Genomic DNA, 16,705 nt, shown 5'->3' with positions numbered 1-16,705 from the left:
TCTCTCTCTCTCTCTCTTTCTTTCTTTCTCTCTCTCTCTCTCTCTCTCTCTCTCCCTTTTTCTCTCTTTCTTTCTTTTACTCTTTCATTTCCTCACACATTATAAATTAGATTAAAGTTCAGTAGTAAGACTAAACTTCGGATGAACGTGTGAGGAACAAGAACTAGCAAAAAATAAAATGATCAAGTGATGGAGAAAACGTGAGAGAAAGCAAGAAAAATATAGGAAAGGAATAAGTCAGGAAAAACGAGAAAAGGTTTTATTACACAAACATAAAGAGAGATTGCTCGTACTTAAGGTTCTTTATTACTCTTGACTATAAAATATAGTTGATAATACACATTGACACGATTACTACAGTTTAATACACTTTATCACTAACCAGAGTTGTTTTTCTCCGGTGCCATCTAGATCTCGAGTTATATTCTACTCGTCACATATTTTACTTTCAAAAAATAACATTCAGTCAATTATTCAACCATATAAATTTGGTATATTCGAATTTCCGATGTATCCGACTTTACCCGTGTTCTTTCATGACTTTTCATTACATACTAGGGTAGGCATTCCCGGACACATCTCCACGCCCTTTTTGTGCTCTTCTTTCACAAAATCGTCTCTGAAAGAGAACTCATTGCACAGATTTCATTTTTCGAGCGTGAATAAGACGAGTAAGGAATGGAAATGACGATTCGCAAGCCTTGAAAAGGGCGCTCGGCGTATGTGCGCTCATTAAGGATTATAATAAAATCTGTGATTGCTTAGGGGAGGGTCTTATTCGGCTTCCGCGGGCGAATTTTTTTTTTTTTTAAGCTTTCAACACTTCGGCGGGTATAACTCAGGATAATTCTACAGGTTTTGTATTTCCAAAGGAATAAATTTATTGGTTTTTTTTAATCATTACAGTGTAATTTTTATACAGTTACTAATCGGTTTTTCTCGACTCTAGGAAAGATAAGTATACCGCTATAGTAAGATTTTTTTGTGCCTAATTTTGTAGGGTTATACCAAGAAGGAAAGTAGGGTAGCATCTATTAAGTTGTCAGCAATTTGATGGTTATTAGAGCCCCGGGGACGGTGTCCGTTATTTAACATAATTGGTAATATTCACTTTTATGGAGAAAAGTTATTAAATTATAAATTGCCTCCCGATAACAACAAGTTTACGGTTAGTGTTCCGGCTCAATGCATTTTAATTGTAAATTGTTCAAAGCTAGAAGAGATGCGACCAACAGAGCTAATTAGAGAGATAGGAGAGTGTTTAGTATTCAGGTCGAACAGCGGGGTTTGTCACGACCTCCCGGGCATGGCCGAAGAAGAAGTCTGTGCCTTCGTAACAGGAAAAGGTCGAGATTTATTCTGGCTATCGCCCCAAGGTAGCCGCCTAAGAAATACAAGCGAGCTATGACAAAATTAAAGCCAACCCTTTTCTGTACACCTATATATAAAGTGCCAAGCCGACAGAAATATTACCCGGAGTGGCGCGCTTGCTTTATATTCAAAATATGTAGAGGAAACCGCCCAATAAATCGTAAGGAGCACGGAGGAAGCGGACAGATCGGTACAATGCTCTCTCGTGGATTTATCTTCTCCTTGACAACAATTTTAACCTATTCATTCTCCCCCTCGCCGTTTCTCTATTTCCTTGAAGAAATTGTTATCTCGTCTGTCAGCGTTTTTCTTTTTCCCTTTTTCTTTTTGTCCTCTGGATGTCAAAAGACCAAGAAAGAATGTTTAAAATGAAGCAAGTTGTTTAAAGTAAACAGTAGAACAATTCTTCAACAAAAAACAACGATCAATACCTGTCAAAGAGTACCCAGCAGAAGTTATAAACATACTTTGTAACAAAAACCCCATTCAACTCGGATTTAGGCCACGCAAACGTATTTTACCCCAAAGAAGTAATTAAAACAAAATTATACTGACATGTTGTTATTTTGAAAACAACAATGGAAATAAATTTTTATTGAAACTCCTAATTTTTAAAATCATTACGATAAGTTGATTTGATCTCCATTGAACATGATAGGCAAATAAACATGGCAAAGAGTAAGGAATAAATATATAAACCCGAAGTACTTAAAAAACTATTTCAAAGCAGATGTTTTCTTCAGCAATTATACGTTTGGTTGTCAAAAGTCTGTGTTTTTGCAATTAATTTTTGTTTTTTATATTCTTGGGCCACAATGGATACGTATATCGCTGAATTAAATTTAGCCCAAATAAAAAAAACATACATACAAATGGTAAACAAAGCACAAATAAATAAAAATTAAATATTGAGTAATCGCCAATACGGCGCTTCGCTATGTTAAACCCGCACGACCGATCCGTCATGTTGGTTTTAATCAATTCAACCCCCTTGATAACTAGAAATTTGTACTTTGGGGTTTTCTTCCTTCAGCGAAAGCTTGATAAAAAAAAACTTGCGATTCCAACCCGCATATTTCTTGTCGTATGTTTCCGAAATCGAAAAATGAAAACAGGAAGGGGGCTAAGGATCAACCTTACGAAACACTCCAATTTGACCGGAATCGAACTGTTGGATTCAGTTAAATCCTACTCCTACAAATCCTTTCAATCCTAGGGCCTACAGCGCTAAATCGAATAGATCTGAACAACCCATTCTAGGATCTCATTGAACGCATTTCCATAATTTCCAGTTTAAGTTCCTCCACCCTAACGAACTAGCCATAGCTTCTCATGTCCCATCTTCATAAACCAAGACTTTGTGACCTCTTATCATAACTATTAAAGGACTACCTTATCCTATCTTAGTGCTAAATAATAATAGCAGAGAGTACGACCACTCGCTGGCTCCTTCTCCTGTTTCCCTTTTTTTGGCCCTGCCGGATCCTTCGTCTTTTTAATGAAGTGTTAGTGTAGACACAATAATGACCAAAATTAGAACTTTTGCTAATGGGCGTTTGATCGCGAGTGGCACCAGGTTCTAATGCTAAAACTGAAATTCTTCCTTTTTAGTACGTACAATTTAATCCTATCTGATCGTTTTTTCCATTTCACTGCGATGGTCTGCGGTACGGCTCCCACGGTAATTTTCCCCAAGGAGAAGCGAACAGATTCCAAAATAGATTTCAAGACTTGAAATATTTTAAATCGTCTCTTGATTTTTTTCTGAATCCATTTGAAATTAACATAATTCAAGGTGAATTTTCCATTTCCAATATAATTATGATCCAAAAAGCATCTGGAGAATTATAATTAATAGAGATGCAAGAAGATCAAACTCTACAATTAAAATATAAGTCGACGTCGATTACTGAATTTTGAAAATTTGTATCAGAATCAAAGTATCCTGAATTAAAAAAGGCTGCTTGTCGAATTATTTCACTATTCGGAACAACTTACTTATGTGAATCATTTTATTCCACTTTAAAATTCGTGAAATCCAAACACCGATCAGCATTAACTAACCAGCATCTCAAAAAATTACTGAGAAGTGCTGTCACCAATTATTCACCAAATTTTAAAGAATTATCAAGAGAAGTAAAATAAATGTGTTTAATTTTTAATATTTAATTTTTTTTTGCCTTATGATCTTTGCATATTAGCCATGACGAATTCTTATATATGTTGTTCAAATTGGGGGTTATCGGGAAAAAAGGGCCAGAGGCGATTGGTGGGAATCGAACCCACGACCGCGGCGTGAGAGTATAATATTTAAATTCAATACACATATTTTGTACTTTTATTTATATTTTTCAATAAATATAATTTCTGTAAAAAAAAATTTAATACCTTTTTGCATACCTTTTAAATACGTATTTAATTGCGGCTCGTGAAAAATTTCAAATTTTGAAAAATGGCTCGGTCTATCAAAGAGCTTGGCCACCCCTGTTCTATATATTCTTAAATATACAACACATAAATATTTTTCTATGGTTTCTACATGTATTAAAAAGTAGCATTTTTTAAAATTTCTTATCTGAAATTTATAAATTTTCCAGGTTAACAATTACCGCTTCGTGCCCGATGAATCTTCAGTATTTCCCAATGGACAGACAGCTATGCCATATCGAAATTGAAAGCTGTGAGTATCAAAAATAACCAAACAACCACGCTTTTAGCACTAACCTCCAGATAAATGTTGATTTACTTGCATATTATACTATAATTCATATCAACTTAATATTATTACTTAGATTTGACTTTGTTATAAATATAAACGTATAGTTCCTACTTTGGGAATTTATTTTTGGATGGAATAAAAAACATTTTCATTTTAATATTAATGTTGAAACATGTTACTAGAGTAAGTTATGCTGTATTGTATCACTTCTCCCTTCTTCTTCTATGTATATAAAGCTTCAAAACTATTTTGAAAATGAGAAATGCATTTGAGTGACCAATGCAGAAGCTGAACGCACGCTAAACGGCCATCACAGCTTTGGTTTTTGTCAACACTTTTTATTTCGTTTTGAAGCTGACGACGCTTTCTATGAAATAACGTTGATTATTAATATTTGATTAATAAAAAAAATGTTGGAAAATGAAAATATCAAGGAAAGAGAGAGCGCGGTACAGCTAAAAGAAGAAGGAAGAAGTTGTTGTGTGTTTGCGCGCGTGTGTGTGTCTTATGATAAAAATCTCTCTATCTCTCTATCTCTCTGTCTGTCTGTCTGTCTGTACCCAGAGCCGTCCTTTCTGTTTCTCTTCCTTGCTACAGCACCGAGAGTCGTGCCCAAGGAAGAGTCGGCAGACATAACGGCCAGTTCTTATATCACTGTCTGTCTCTAACACTTTCTCTATCTTCTATATTTCTATATGATTTATAACTGTTGGCCCGTGTCCGTACAAGCAAAGAGAGCGGACCTCAGCAATCACAAGTCCACAGCTCGCTACAGGCCGTTCTCAAATCCGCAAAACAAGCCACGACTTGCCAATGGATTGTTTTTTTTTCCCTATTGTCACGAAGAAAACACACCAAAGAAACACTGACAACCGTTTGGGTTTGTTTTTTCTTCTTTTGAGTTGAACCACCCGCTTATTTGTTGAGTTGAATTTTTGATTTTTGCACGACGCTATCACTTAATGTACAGGTTTGAATAAAAAAAACCTCTCTTTTTTTATTATTTTTGTGAATAAACCCCGCTTACCATATAATTTGGCTATGACAATTTAAAAAATTGACGATTTTTTTTTAATGATAAATACATAAAAAATGTATATAGCCTTGAAACACTGGCTTACAGCATGTCTTCATGTACTCGTCCCCACGTAAATGTTTCATGCCTTGTTATAAACCTCTTGATATACGATTGATATTTTTGTTGAAAACACTTACTTCCGATAAATTGCATGGTGTTTTTTGAGAGCATAATTAATATAAATGGAAAAGTAAAAGTATGTCAATTTTATAACCTGTACATATATTGATTTGAACATTGTTATCTTTACCCCATTTTTAATTTTCACGAAAATTGGACCGGAGCATAAGGTGTTATGAATCTTTTAAAAAAACAAACAATCAAATGAGATATTGTCTATAAGTCTATAATATTTAAGTCTATCTTTAGGTGTATTTGTTTGAAAAAATATCGCTCATATAAAGTTTCTAAAATAGACATTCGATTGTGCCTGTTAATTTTTTGTTTATTTAATTTTAACAAGTCAAAATGTAAAGAAACATAAATAACATGTTATGCTCTGTTCAATGCATCATACCATTATTGGCTCTCTTTAAGTACAAAGGAGAACAACCACAATACGTAAAAAAAAATTCGTGGACTTTAAATGTCTACTATTTTGTTGTTGTCTTGTCTGTCAAGTGCAGTTGGCTACACTATGCGTGATATTCGGTACAAATGGAACGCGGGCCCAAAATCAGTGGGTATTGCCAACGAAGTGCAGTTACCACAATTCAGGGTCCTTGGGCACAGACAGAGGGCTACCGAAATAAACCTGTCCACAGGTACTAGTTCTCATCTACCTTGGGTCCAGGTGACCTCATCCAATGCATGTCATTTGTTCTCTTCTCTCTTCTCTCTTCTCCCTCTCTTTCTCTCTTTCTGTCTCTCTCTGAACCCGAGTCCGCCCGGCCCGATCCGATCCCTCCTTGGCTCTTCCCATTGTGTGCGTGAGAGTGTGCTTGTGCGCGCGTGTGCTGAGTGTGGACTAAGGGCTGTAGGTGGGGCATGGCGAGAGGCCTATGGAATGGATATTGTATTGCTTGTCCTCTAGTTGGGTATACAATGCGAGACATCCGCTATAAGTGGAACGAGGGCCCTAACTCGGTTGGCGTCTCCAATGAAGTCTCACTGCCCCAGTTTAAAGTACTGGGTCACCGGCAGAGAGCTATGGAGATTAGTCTGACAACAGGTAATCTCCAACCAACCCCAATACTATCAATCTCTCTTTTTCTCTCTTGTTTTGGTTATCAAAGGGAACTCTCAATCGGAACCGCCGAGAAATCTCATCCAATCCCTTCTTAAAACAAGCCTAACATAACAACTTAAAACTTACTCAGAAAAAAAATTATATTTCAAATTTAAAAACCTAAATGATTAAAGAAAAACTTGGATTAGATTTCTCAAGGAAAAAATCAATAATTACATTTTTGCCTTGTCTAAACGCATTTATTTCCAAATTGAGACTTCCCTCAATATACAAAAACATTTAATTAAACAACCCTTTAAAAATTAATTTAACCCTCCAGTTTAGTCTTTAATAAAAACTAGAAGTTAATCAAATTTTAAACTCCAATTTTTTTCTGATTTGGTTATAAAATTAATCACAATAATTTCCTACTTACTTGCCGATGTCCCATAGATAGCCCTAAGCTAAACTAGCTCACTTTAATTCACGGCTTTGTGTCCAAAAACCTATTTGTTTATCACCATCATTTCAAATATATTATTTTCTTCAATTCTTCATTTGAAACGAATAATATACTTTCATTCGATATAAGTAAATTTGATTCAAAAGTTCAATTCACATTGGACCAGAAGTATCCTTCACTATACCAATCAAGGGATATAGTTTTTAGCAGTAATAGAAAATATTTAGCTATGTTCAATTGTCCAAAACTAGAGAATTGAATGTATACGATTTATTTTGAAGCGCATGCAGTTTTTGTTTTGTATATTCCTATTTTATTTGTATATAAATATAAATCGTACTGTTTTATCGCACTTTGCCTTCATTATGTTGGTTCTTGTGGTTGAATAAATGTTCAAAATGTGCCATTATCTATTACAAAAAACAATGATGAAACGATATACAACGAAGGAAAAAGGAGGCCAAATGATAGCGTGCTATTTCTACTCATCTGGGTTTTTTTTTCTATCTAGTAAAACAAAATAACCAATTTCCTTCGAATCAATACAAATAGTCGTCCCTATGTGTAAATAGAGGTATTTTGAAGAAAGGCCACGAACCAAATGAGCAATCGAATAAGGGAAATTCATTGATCTGTTTTCCTCCCCAGGATATTCTCCGACGCCAAGGGTTTACTTTATGAAGTCACAGAGATAACCCGCTTCTGTAAACAACCAATTTTTATAAAATACTACAGCAATTTCATTACAATTGAAACTGAATCTCAATCTAATTATATTTGCTATCTCAGCGTATAAAATCCCATTTCAATAAAAAGTTCAATTAAAGAAAAACTATTACCCTTTTTGGTAGTTAACCTAGTATTCCTAATATAGTATTTATAATTTTATTTAAACCATAAATAAGCAATATNTACATATAAAGTTTATAATGAAATCTAAGTCTTCAACATTCAACAATTTTTCTTTTGGTGCAACAGTTTTTTTTCTTTCCTGTTTTTCATTGTTCACTAAATCATCTTTGCTAGTTTTCATTCACCAAACAGTTTTGTTTCTTATGGTTCAGTTTTCATTTTTCAAACAAATTTCTTTCTCTGATTGCTCCGAATTTGTTTCTATTGTATTGCGAGTTAACATTTACGTGGAAAAAACAATTCCGAATCTTAAACATCGATCTATTTATAACAATGAAAATTACTCGTGGCTAAGAAATAGATGTCATGTAGGGCAAATATACGTGTGTATGAAAAATAATATGCTATATGTAACATTTTACATCATCAGTTTTGATATGGCAACTAATTAAAGAATGGAAAATTTAATCCTAATGGAATAAAAATTCAGTCAAAAAACTTCAAAACTTTTTTTCCAAATATTAAATACCCGATTTTAGTATTTTATAGCAAATAATACGATTTCTTTATAATAGTTTCAATATTTTATTTTTAACCAAACCAAAATTCTTAATTACAAAAATGTCCAACATCCCAACCCAGAAGAGTAATTTCGACAAAAAAAACCAATCACTTTCGTGTTTTGTTTTTTTTATAAACAGCTGATTTTAACAGTTTTCTAACAAATGGAACAACTTGTCTAATAATCATTTAGTTACAATAATTTACCTTTAACTAATGATTTGCCAGTCATTTTATTTGAAAAAAAAAATTCAAAACAATTAATAATGATTGGGTACAAAGCGAATGGATGGCACATAAAAATCATTATAATAAATTTAATATTTTTTGGGAAATAATAAATACCTTGTTTTCGCACTTTTCAATTATTAAGTTAATATTCAAACTATATTTACTTGTGGTTGATTTCTCAATGATTTTTTTTTTCGTTGGGTTCGCAATAGCAGAGGTGATATCAACCTCAAAAAAGCCCATTTGTAAGTAATATGTAAGTATGTCGGTTTCGAATGCAGGGCCGCTGGATTCGAACTCGGGACCTTTACCTTACAATGATGAGCGCCGTGTCAACGCCTAAACCGTTGCGACCACCCTTTTGGAAAATAATAAATACGAGATTTTATCAGTTTTCCCAACAAATAACACTATTAACTGTCTTTGTAATTTATCACTTGTCGTTAATTGTTCAGTAATTGTATTTGTAAGTAAATTAAACTGTCTTTAACAATTATTTCGGACAAACCAGAACAAACAATCAACGTAGAGTAACGTTAACTTTTTTTCCAAAGAATAATTACTCAATTTTGGCAATTTTCTAATGAATAATACAATTATTTGTCTATATAATTCACCATATCAGATTTATTGATCAATTTTATGTTTATGTGCTTTAAAAAATGCTATAATAATTTCGGACGAACCAAATAGGACGAAAGTTTAGAAGTTCTTTTTTCAAAAAATAAACACCTGAATTTTAGCCTTCTTCTAAAAAATAGTAAGATTATCTGGCTATGTCATTCATCTCTTGTAGTTGATTGATCAATAATTAAAAACCAAATGGCAATATTTCCAAAGGAAAAATCAAAAATTTGTACTTTTTCGAAAGAAAACGTTTTTGAAATGAGAGAGAAATAATACGATTAGTTGCCTATGTATATTTATAACTTGTGGTTAATTTATCTTTTTTTTAGATTAAGTTAAAAAACTTGATAATATTTTTCTCGATTTTTAAATAAAAGGAAGATAAATAGATTGAAGATTCATATGAAAAAATGCGTTTTTCAGGTTGTTTAGTTTTTAGAAATAATTTGACAATTTCAATTTGCAGTTGTTTAAAACAAACAAATGTCCGTCTTGATTCTTTTTAAGTTATGCCCGGACAGTATTTTGTTTATTTAAATGTTTAAATCTCCATCAAAAACAGGGTGATAGTACTTAAATTTAAACTTTGTTGTAAAACCAAGATAAGCGATAAATAATTACACAATCCGTCTTGACCAGGTTAAAAAAAGCCGGACTGCGAATCCTCTCACGCTTGTTTTAAACAAATATTTATTATCCATGGTAATTGAGTTGCGAATTAATTCAGCACACTTCATAGTTTCATCACATGTTTACGTCACGAAACTAGATAACGACACGATAATTGGCGAACCTTCGTGCCCGTGATTACACACATTAAATTTACTAGAGATAGTGTTTATTATTCGACCCCCTTTTTCCATGTAAATTCGTGATTTAATTTTAGCCGTTGTTTTCAAAATAAAATGTCAACCCCAAGAACCATTATCAAATCAAAAAAAGAAGGCTTTAAAATTGACGTTTTGTTGAACGAGCTTGCTGAAACGTTTTCGATAAAGGTAAACATTGGCGTTTCAACGTACGAAATGTGAAAATGGGTCAAATTGTTATAATGTAAATAACCCTTTTTCTCTCTCGCCAACCTTCATTTCCTTCTGAACATGACAAATTTTTTTTTTTAAATTGGATACGCATTGACTGGTATTCCAATAGACCTACTTCAAACTGCATCCCACGAAAAGTAGCAAGTAGTCGCTTAAATTGTAGATCATGTGGCAATTTTTAAAATTCTCTTGCAACAGTTTCGTATTTTTTTAACACATGTTAATTTTTTCATCGATCTATTGATTATTATCAGCACATAGAACAGTCCTTTGTGCTTGCTTTCTTCGAACAATCAAAACATTATTTTTTTTCAGTATATGTTTGTAATTTTTAAAAATTAGGTAGAGCCCGACTTTAAAATATACTTATGTGACAGTCAGTTCAAGTCAAAGTTATATTACACTATTTTCTGAGCCTGGTGTTTTACTTAGACAATTCACAAAATTAAGTCTTAATCTACCTTTAAAAATATCCAAAAGAGCAGGGCTGTGATTTTCTCAAGATATTTTTATTGTTTTTTCTCTTTTATCCTTTTTTTAAAAGAACTTCAATCCTGTGCCGAATCCAATGCGAGATGCCGCATGAAAAGAAGCCGTCCTGATCCGAGACAGATGCCAGATAATGATTGAAATGTAACACAGTTCGGGAAAAGCACGGAATCGGAGAACATGATTGCCATTCATTTTATTTATTATGGTGTCGGGGTGGGTAGAACGACTTTCCTTAAAACAGTACCTGCTTTCCAAAGGTATAAGCTATACAGGGTGCCAACTGGTTAGAATGTCCCCGTGGTTTTCTCAAAAACTACTTACTGACTTTACTTAACGTGAGAACTGTAGCAAAACCGTCGGGGAGTTGATACAAACCTGAATTTGATTAAAAACTGAGCAGTTCTGGGAGGACGGAATTTCAAAATTACATGGAAGAATTCAACAGATAGTGGAACAAAATCATTTATATATCATTGATTATATTTGTTTAAAAGCTCATGAAAAAATAAGGACTTATTTTACCCCAATGATTGAGATATTTGGCACAAGGGGCATTTGAGGAAGATAATGGGCTTCCTACTAAAATAATAATGATGATAAATAATTATCCTTGCACTAAAATAATACTTATAGAGAGTCCAAATAGGCCAAACACATATTTTTCTCCTCTATTTGCCCAATAGGCGAAGGTGTCTAGCGTACTCGCTCCCCCCATCGACATCATTTACACGGATGATGTACCCACTCACCATAAAATTTTCTATTTTATCATTGCCACCTTCTCGAGGTGAAGGAAACTACTCTTGTGTATTGGATATATGGTAGGGTATGGAACCTGGAGGGTATCGTACCAAGTACCTTGCACCTTGTAGTCCTCGTTGTCCAAAACACTTCTTTCTTCCTGAATTTATATGATTCTTGTTGGTTTTTCAAGAGAGGATCGTACTCGCCCCCCTCGTCTACACAATTTATACGGATGATTTACCCATTCACCACAACTGCTTTTGTGCATTGCTGAACATATTACAGGCATTTTGCAGGATATGACACCCAGGACCTATGTGGAACCTGAAAGGCATCTCATTTACCTTACAACCTTATTATATGGCATATTGGTAGACCCTGACGTACAAATTGTCCAAACACTTCTGTTTCCTCCATATATCTAATTTTGGACGGTGTCTCACAGGGTATCGTACTCACTCCCCTCGTGTACGGCTAATCCACCTATTCGCTCTATCACTTACACTTTAACCTTTGTCAGTTTGTCGGACGGATCGTCTATTTTTTAACCACTTAACCGTAATGTCGTCCCATTTTGTGTATTGTCTTACAATCTAGTTTTCTCTCTTACAGATATTTTGCATGCTATACAACACTTCACACCCTGGAAAGCCTCTGGTTACATTACACCTCACATCCTTGAACATCTCCTCAATAGCAATAGATTACAACTCTGCCTCATAAATTCAATTCGCCGAACAGCTTATCTCCCAATCCCCTCAGAACACTTCATTTCTCGACAAATCAGGACACTCTCATACCCAAACCCAAAAAACTAACACTTTATATAGATGCATTAGCTTATTTCCAATACCCTTGGATTCCGCAGTAACCATTCCAACTCAGCAATGCATCACGTTTTAGGCGACAACTCTTTTCATTTCTCACTTCTTCTCTAGGAATGGGGCAATACAGCTCTGGCATACCTCTATATGGGTCATTCCTTTCAAAGAGTTAGCTTAACCTATTACGTGATCTTAGAGTATTAGCGAGGGAACTGCTCATTCCTCATAAAACTTCGAGATGGAGTCCCGGAAGGTAGCGCACTGCGGCTGATATCGCAATTAACTAAAAATCAACAAACATTACTTTCACCCGTTGTCGACGAACCCCCCCCCCACATCTTCAATATCTAATTTTCTACTGCAAACCATGTGCCATACTTGGTCATGTACCCCGACAAGCGACTAACATGGAATCTAAATAAAAGACTTAAGTGACTAGAATTGCGGAGAGGTTAGCTTTTTTTGACCTTAGTATTTAAGTATTGACGTAAGCTTTTCAAGGCTACTTAACGAAAGATCAGATACTTAGTTAACAATAGTATTCTAAAACGTATGTACAGGAACTTAGGGTCCTGCCAAGTTCCAACCTTAACGTCAACCAAGGACAGTGCCTTGTCATCTCACCCAGTTGGTGATCAGCTCCCGTCTGGATGGTCACCGTTGTGTACGTTCATACTTTCTACTCGTCGTTTCAGAATTTTTACTTGTTGCAATAACTAAGGTTTTTCTGAATTTTTCAAATGATTGGTGCCATTTTTCAAAAAATCGAAAGAACCTGATGAATCAGCAAATGGAAATGTAGGTCAATTTGTTTAGAAAAACTGGAATTTTTGTCAATTTAGAAAGCAGAGCTTACAAGAGACAGAATAAATTTGGGTTCTATTTAATTTTAGAGAAATGCACTGGTAGGTTGACAGCATGTATAGAATATAAGCTTTGCGGAAAAAATAGTACATGTTATATACAAATATGAAATGTAGGGCTGAGCTTAAAGTATTAAACTAAATTCACTAATTTCGTGGTCCGCTTGACCAATTAATACTTTACAATTAATTAAGGTTTTTTTAGTTGAGATTAAAAAAAGTTAATGGCACGAGAGGGTTTCGAACCCTCGACCTTCGGCTAGATACGCCGCTGCTCTACCACCTGAGCTATCGTGACCTCGATCCACTCGGACATCAACTCCCTATCTCGTGCCATTAACTTTTTTTAATCTCAACTAAAAAAACCTTAATTAATTGTAAAGTATTAAACTAACTTTTTAAGTTTTTAATTAAACTAACTTAATAAAGTTTAGTTTTGTGTATTCAGCGTAGTAGTTCCTAGGTCTTTCAAAAGATTCTGTCTAGTTTGAAAATTTTAGATAAAGAAAATTTAGGTTGGTTAACACAATGACCCCCTTTATATGTTTAAATACAAACATGGATTATTTTCACATTTAAACAAAAATTATAATCGCTCGTCGTATTTAATTATATTAATACATTTGGCCGGATTTTACAAGATTTAATGTCGTAGATTATAATCAAATGCAAATGCTTTTAACGTGTGAGTGGAAAGGGGTAAAAATCTTGTTTCGCCATGAGCAGAGGTGGATGTAGTTAATCAGATTATTACACAGGATTATGGCTGTTTCAAAATGTCAGCCCTGGAATAAGCGTGAGGATCAATTAGCGTAATTAGAAGTGTAGTAACAAAGTCTAGTCGAGTGAAGGTGGATCATCGCTAATTCTACAAATTGGATTTTGGATTTGGATTTGTTTTCAAAATCCGGGTGGAAGGCGTACAACTCGCCCTTTGCCTAATGAACCTTCAGACCGTGTTCTAATCATCCTTTAAAACGAATGCCTCAAGACAATGGGATAGCTGCTTTTCTTTTTACCGAGCAATGGAGTAATCTCCTAATGTGTTTTCCCACACCATCTGGTTTTTTCGACGGTGTACATAAATAATTAGAAAAGTAATAACTTTGTACTGAAACATGACAGAGAAATAAACAATACGCAGGTTTTTCATTGTTTTTCTTTCCAGTTTTTTAACACAATTTTAATCTAATCATCCAGTAAGTCAACAAAAAATTATTTAAATAACTCAAAGGTTTCAAAGCAACATTAAAACAATTAAAATGAAATAATTGATATAAAAATACATCTATCAACAGTTAAGTCGGTTCAGATGAAAATTTATACTTTTACGTAACTAGATTAAATTAATGTTACTAACTTGTGGGTGTCACGGACAAAGGATCAAACCAATTTACACTATTTCGTATTATTCTGAATTAAAAAGCCATGGGCTTTAGCGGGATTCGAACCCAGAACCGCTAGCGTTACCCTATCCACTTGGCTACCGCGGTCCCTTTAAACAACTTTTAACCTAACCTGCAAATGGTGTCATCATTTAATATGTTGTGTTCGTGTTTTGATGCCGGTTTATAGTCCTATTATTCTTCTAAGCTTAGTCCTCTCTTAATGTAGTCGTGAGTTTGACTTGTTGAGAATTGTTTTAGCATAAGCTTACTGCGAATAGTACCTGTAGTTTATCTACTTCTTCTTTTGTCTTTTTTGGATTCCGTGATGGCAGATTATATGTTTGTTTATGTATCCCGCGAATAGGTTCAGGGCCAATATTTGGTCTTGCAGATCCTCCTCTGGTCAGCGTATTTTCGTTACCCAAAATTCCCATGTGCCCTGATACCCAAGATCTAGGTTGTTGTGTTTCTATTAGTTTATGTATTTCAGCTTGAAAAACCGAGGTGTACTTTCCTCATGAGTTTGATTGTTTGAAAAGATGCAGATGGAATCATAGTTGTATATACCCATGTTGTGAAGATGTTCTCAGATACCAGTGACCAGTTAGTAGTCCCACCACTCCTCTGAGTTTTGCCCTATCCAATTGCAGCAGTGTTTTTGTCAATCTTGGTCTGGGTTGTTTCATCATAAGTTTACTATGTCTAGCACTGCTAGAGTTTATCCACTTCTCTATTTGTTTTGCTTGGATCCATTCTGCGATGGAGGATTCTATGTTTGTTTTTGTAATCCCAAGGATAGATTCGGGGCCTATGTATGGTCTTGCAGATCCTCCTCTGGCCAGTTTGTCTGCTTCCTCGTTACGCAAATTTCCCCCGTGCCCTGGCACCCAAGATATCATCAGGTTGTTGTTTTCCCAGGTTTTGGAGATTTTGGATGCATTCACTGACTAGTTTTGATGTAATTCTTTTACATGCTAATGTTGCTTGGCTGTCTGATCTTATGAGGATTTTTTTGTCAGTGTAACCTCTTCTAAGATTTTCCAGGGCACAAGCATTGATGGCATGTATTTCCGCTTGAAAGACCGAAGTGTACTTCCCTAATGAGTTTGATTGCTCATATTTTGGGCTTGTACAGAAAGTGCCTGATCCGGGTCCTTTATTCGTTTCGGAGCCATCAGTATACCATTTTGTTGTATCTGATTTCCACCTCTTCTTTTCTTTTGTAGTCTGTTCAGACTTTTAGGATGTGAGTGTTTCCGGGACTACGAAGTCAGTTCCCATTTCTAATAAAGATTGTCTGATTGTATTAATTATTGTAGGGTGTACGCTGTACTTACGAGTATAAATGAGCTTTTCCTCGCTTCTCCTTGTATTAATATTTCGAATAAAGAGTAGGTTTAGCAGTGTTTTTACTGCAATTGACGGGGTTGTTGCATTGCTCCTGGTGATACTCAGATTTGCCAGTCTTTGTCTGCTCTAATGTTCGGGTAGATTTGGCTCACCAGATTAGTAAGCTATACTATAAATGTACTACACTACTGATCAAAGATTGGGAACGATTTTTTTAAATCTGTTGCATATCTTTGACTTGAAACTTGCAATATAATGAAAAAATCGATGTAGTAGTAATTGGTGCATTGGCAACAGTTTTACAAATCTCGGAAAACGCAATTTGCATTGAAACTGTTACCTGTTGAAGCTCAGATGATGTTTACATGGTTTAATGAAAGAGAAATACATGCAAGACATAAATAGGCCATAAAAAATAATTTAAGGTACTTAAATAATAGCTCGTTTTGTGATTTAAACAATGGAAGTACTGAGGGCCCATTCTAGAGCATATTCTATAAACTTTTAGGGGAATGTTTTCCTATGAAAATTTTTACCATATAAACACACAGTTAATCTTCAGAAAGATATAATAAAATGTGCGAAGAAAAATTTGTTTTTCTTGTTAGATATAAGAAAAATCATGATAAAACTCTTAATGATAAAATCAAAAAAGCAAGAAGGGAATACAATAAAAGTATTGATATAAATAAATTTGAACATAAAACGAAATTGATCGAAGAATCCAGGAATATTTTCAATGCCAGTTGGTTCATATTTAATAGTGAAATAAAAAGGCAAACTGTACATAAAATAGATATTGAAGATTAATAAATTCTTTGTAAAAAAATCAATTTATTAATACAATTAAGAAAGTGCAATAAAGCAAGAAATTTTGAAACCACCAAATTCGACAGCGAGGAGCTTCGGTTAATATCGGAATAAGAGTCAG

At 34.4% G+C, this 16,705-nt stretch overlaps 2 protein-coding genes across 19 annotated transcripts in view; one reads left to right on the top strand and one right to left on the bottom strand.

Moving 5' to 3' along the window:
- Positions 1 to 16,705, top strand: part of LOC106661780 (gamma-aminobutyric acid receptor subunit beta) — a 231,158-nt gene that overhangs the window by 172,932 nt on the left and 41,521 nt on the right. For 15 of the 18 annotated variants that reach the window (XM_024227782.1, XM_024227779.1, XM_024227770.1 and 12 more), the window contains exons 5-6: positions 3,969 to 4,051; positions 6,202 to 6,339. In XM_024227782.1, the coding sequence (XP_024083550.1) occupies positions 3,969 to 4,051; positions 6,202 to 6,339 (221 nt within the window). Of the gene's footprint in view, positions 1 to 3,968; positions 4,052 to 5,794; positions 5,933 to 6,201; positions 6,340 to 16,705 lie in introns of all 18 variants that reach the window. The other 3 variants (XM_024227773.1, XM_024227772.1, XM_024227774.1) reach the window with 1 other exon arrangement.
- Positions 1 to 16,705, bottom strand: part of LOC106661844 — a 56,566-nt gene that overhangs the window by 12,549 nt on the left and 27,312 nt on the right. The window lies entirely within an intron of this gene.

This window comes from Cimex lectularius, unplaced genomic scaffold (genome assembly GCF_000648675.2).
Source record: "Cimex lectularius strain Harlan isolate CLEC.00 unplaced genomic scaffold, Clec_2.1 scaffold114, whole genome shotgun sequence".
Lineage (NCBI taxonomy): Eukaryota > Metazoa > Arthropoda > Insecta > Hemiptera > Cimicidae > Cimex > Cimex lectularius.
Note: the sequence above shows the minus strand (reverse complement) of the source record. Positions and strands in the feature narration are given on the sequence as shown.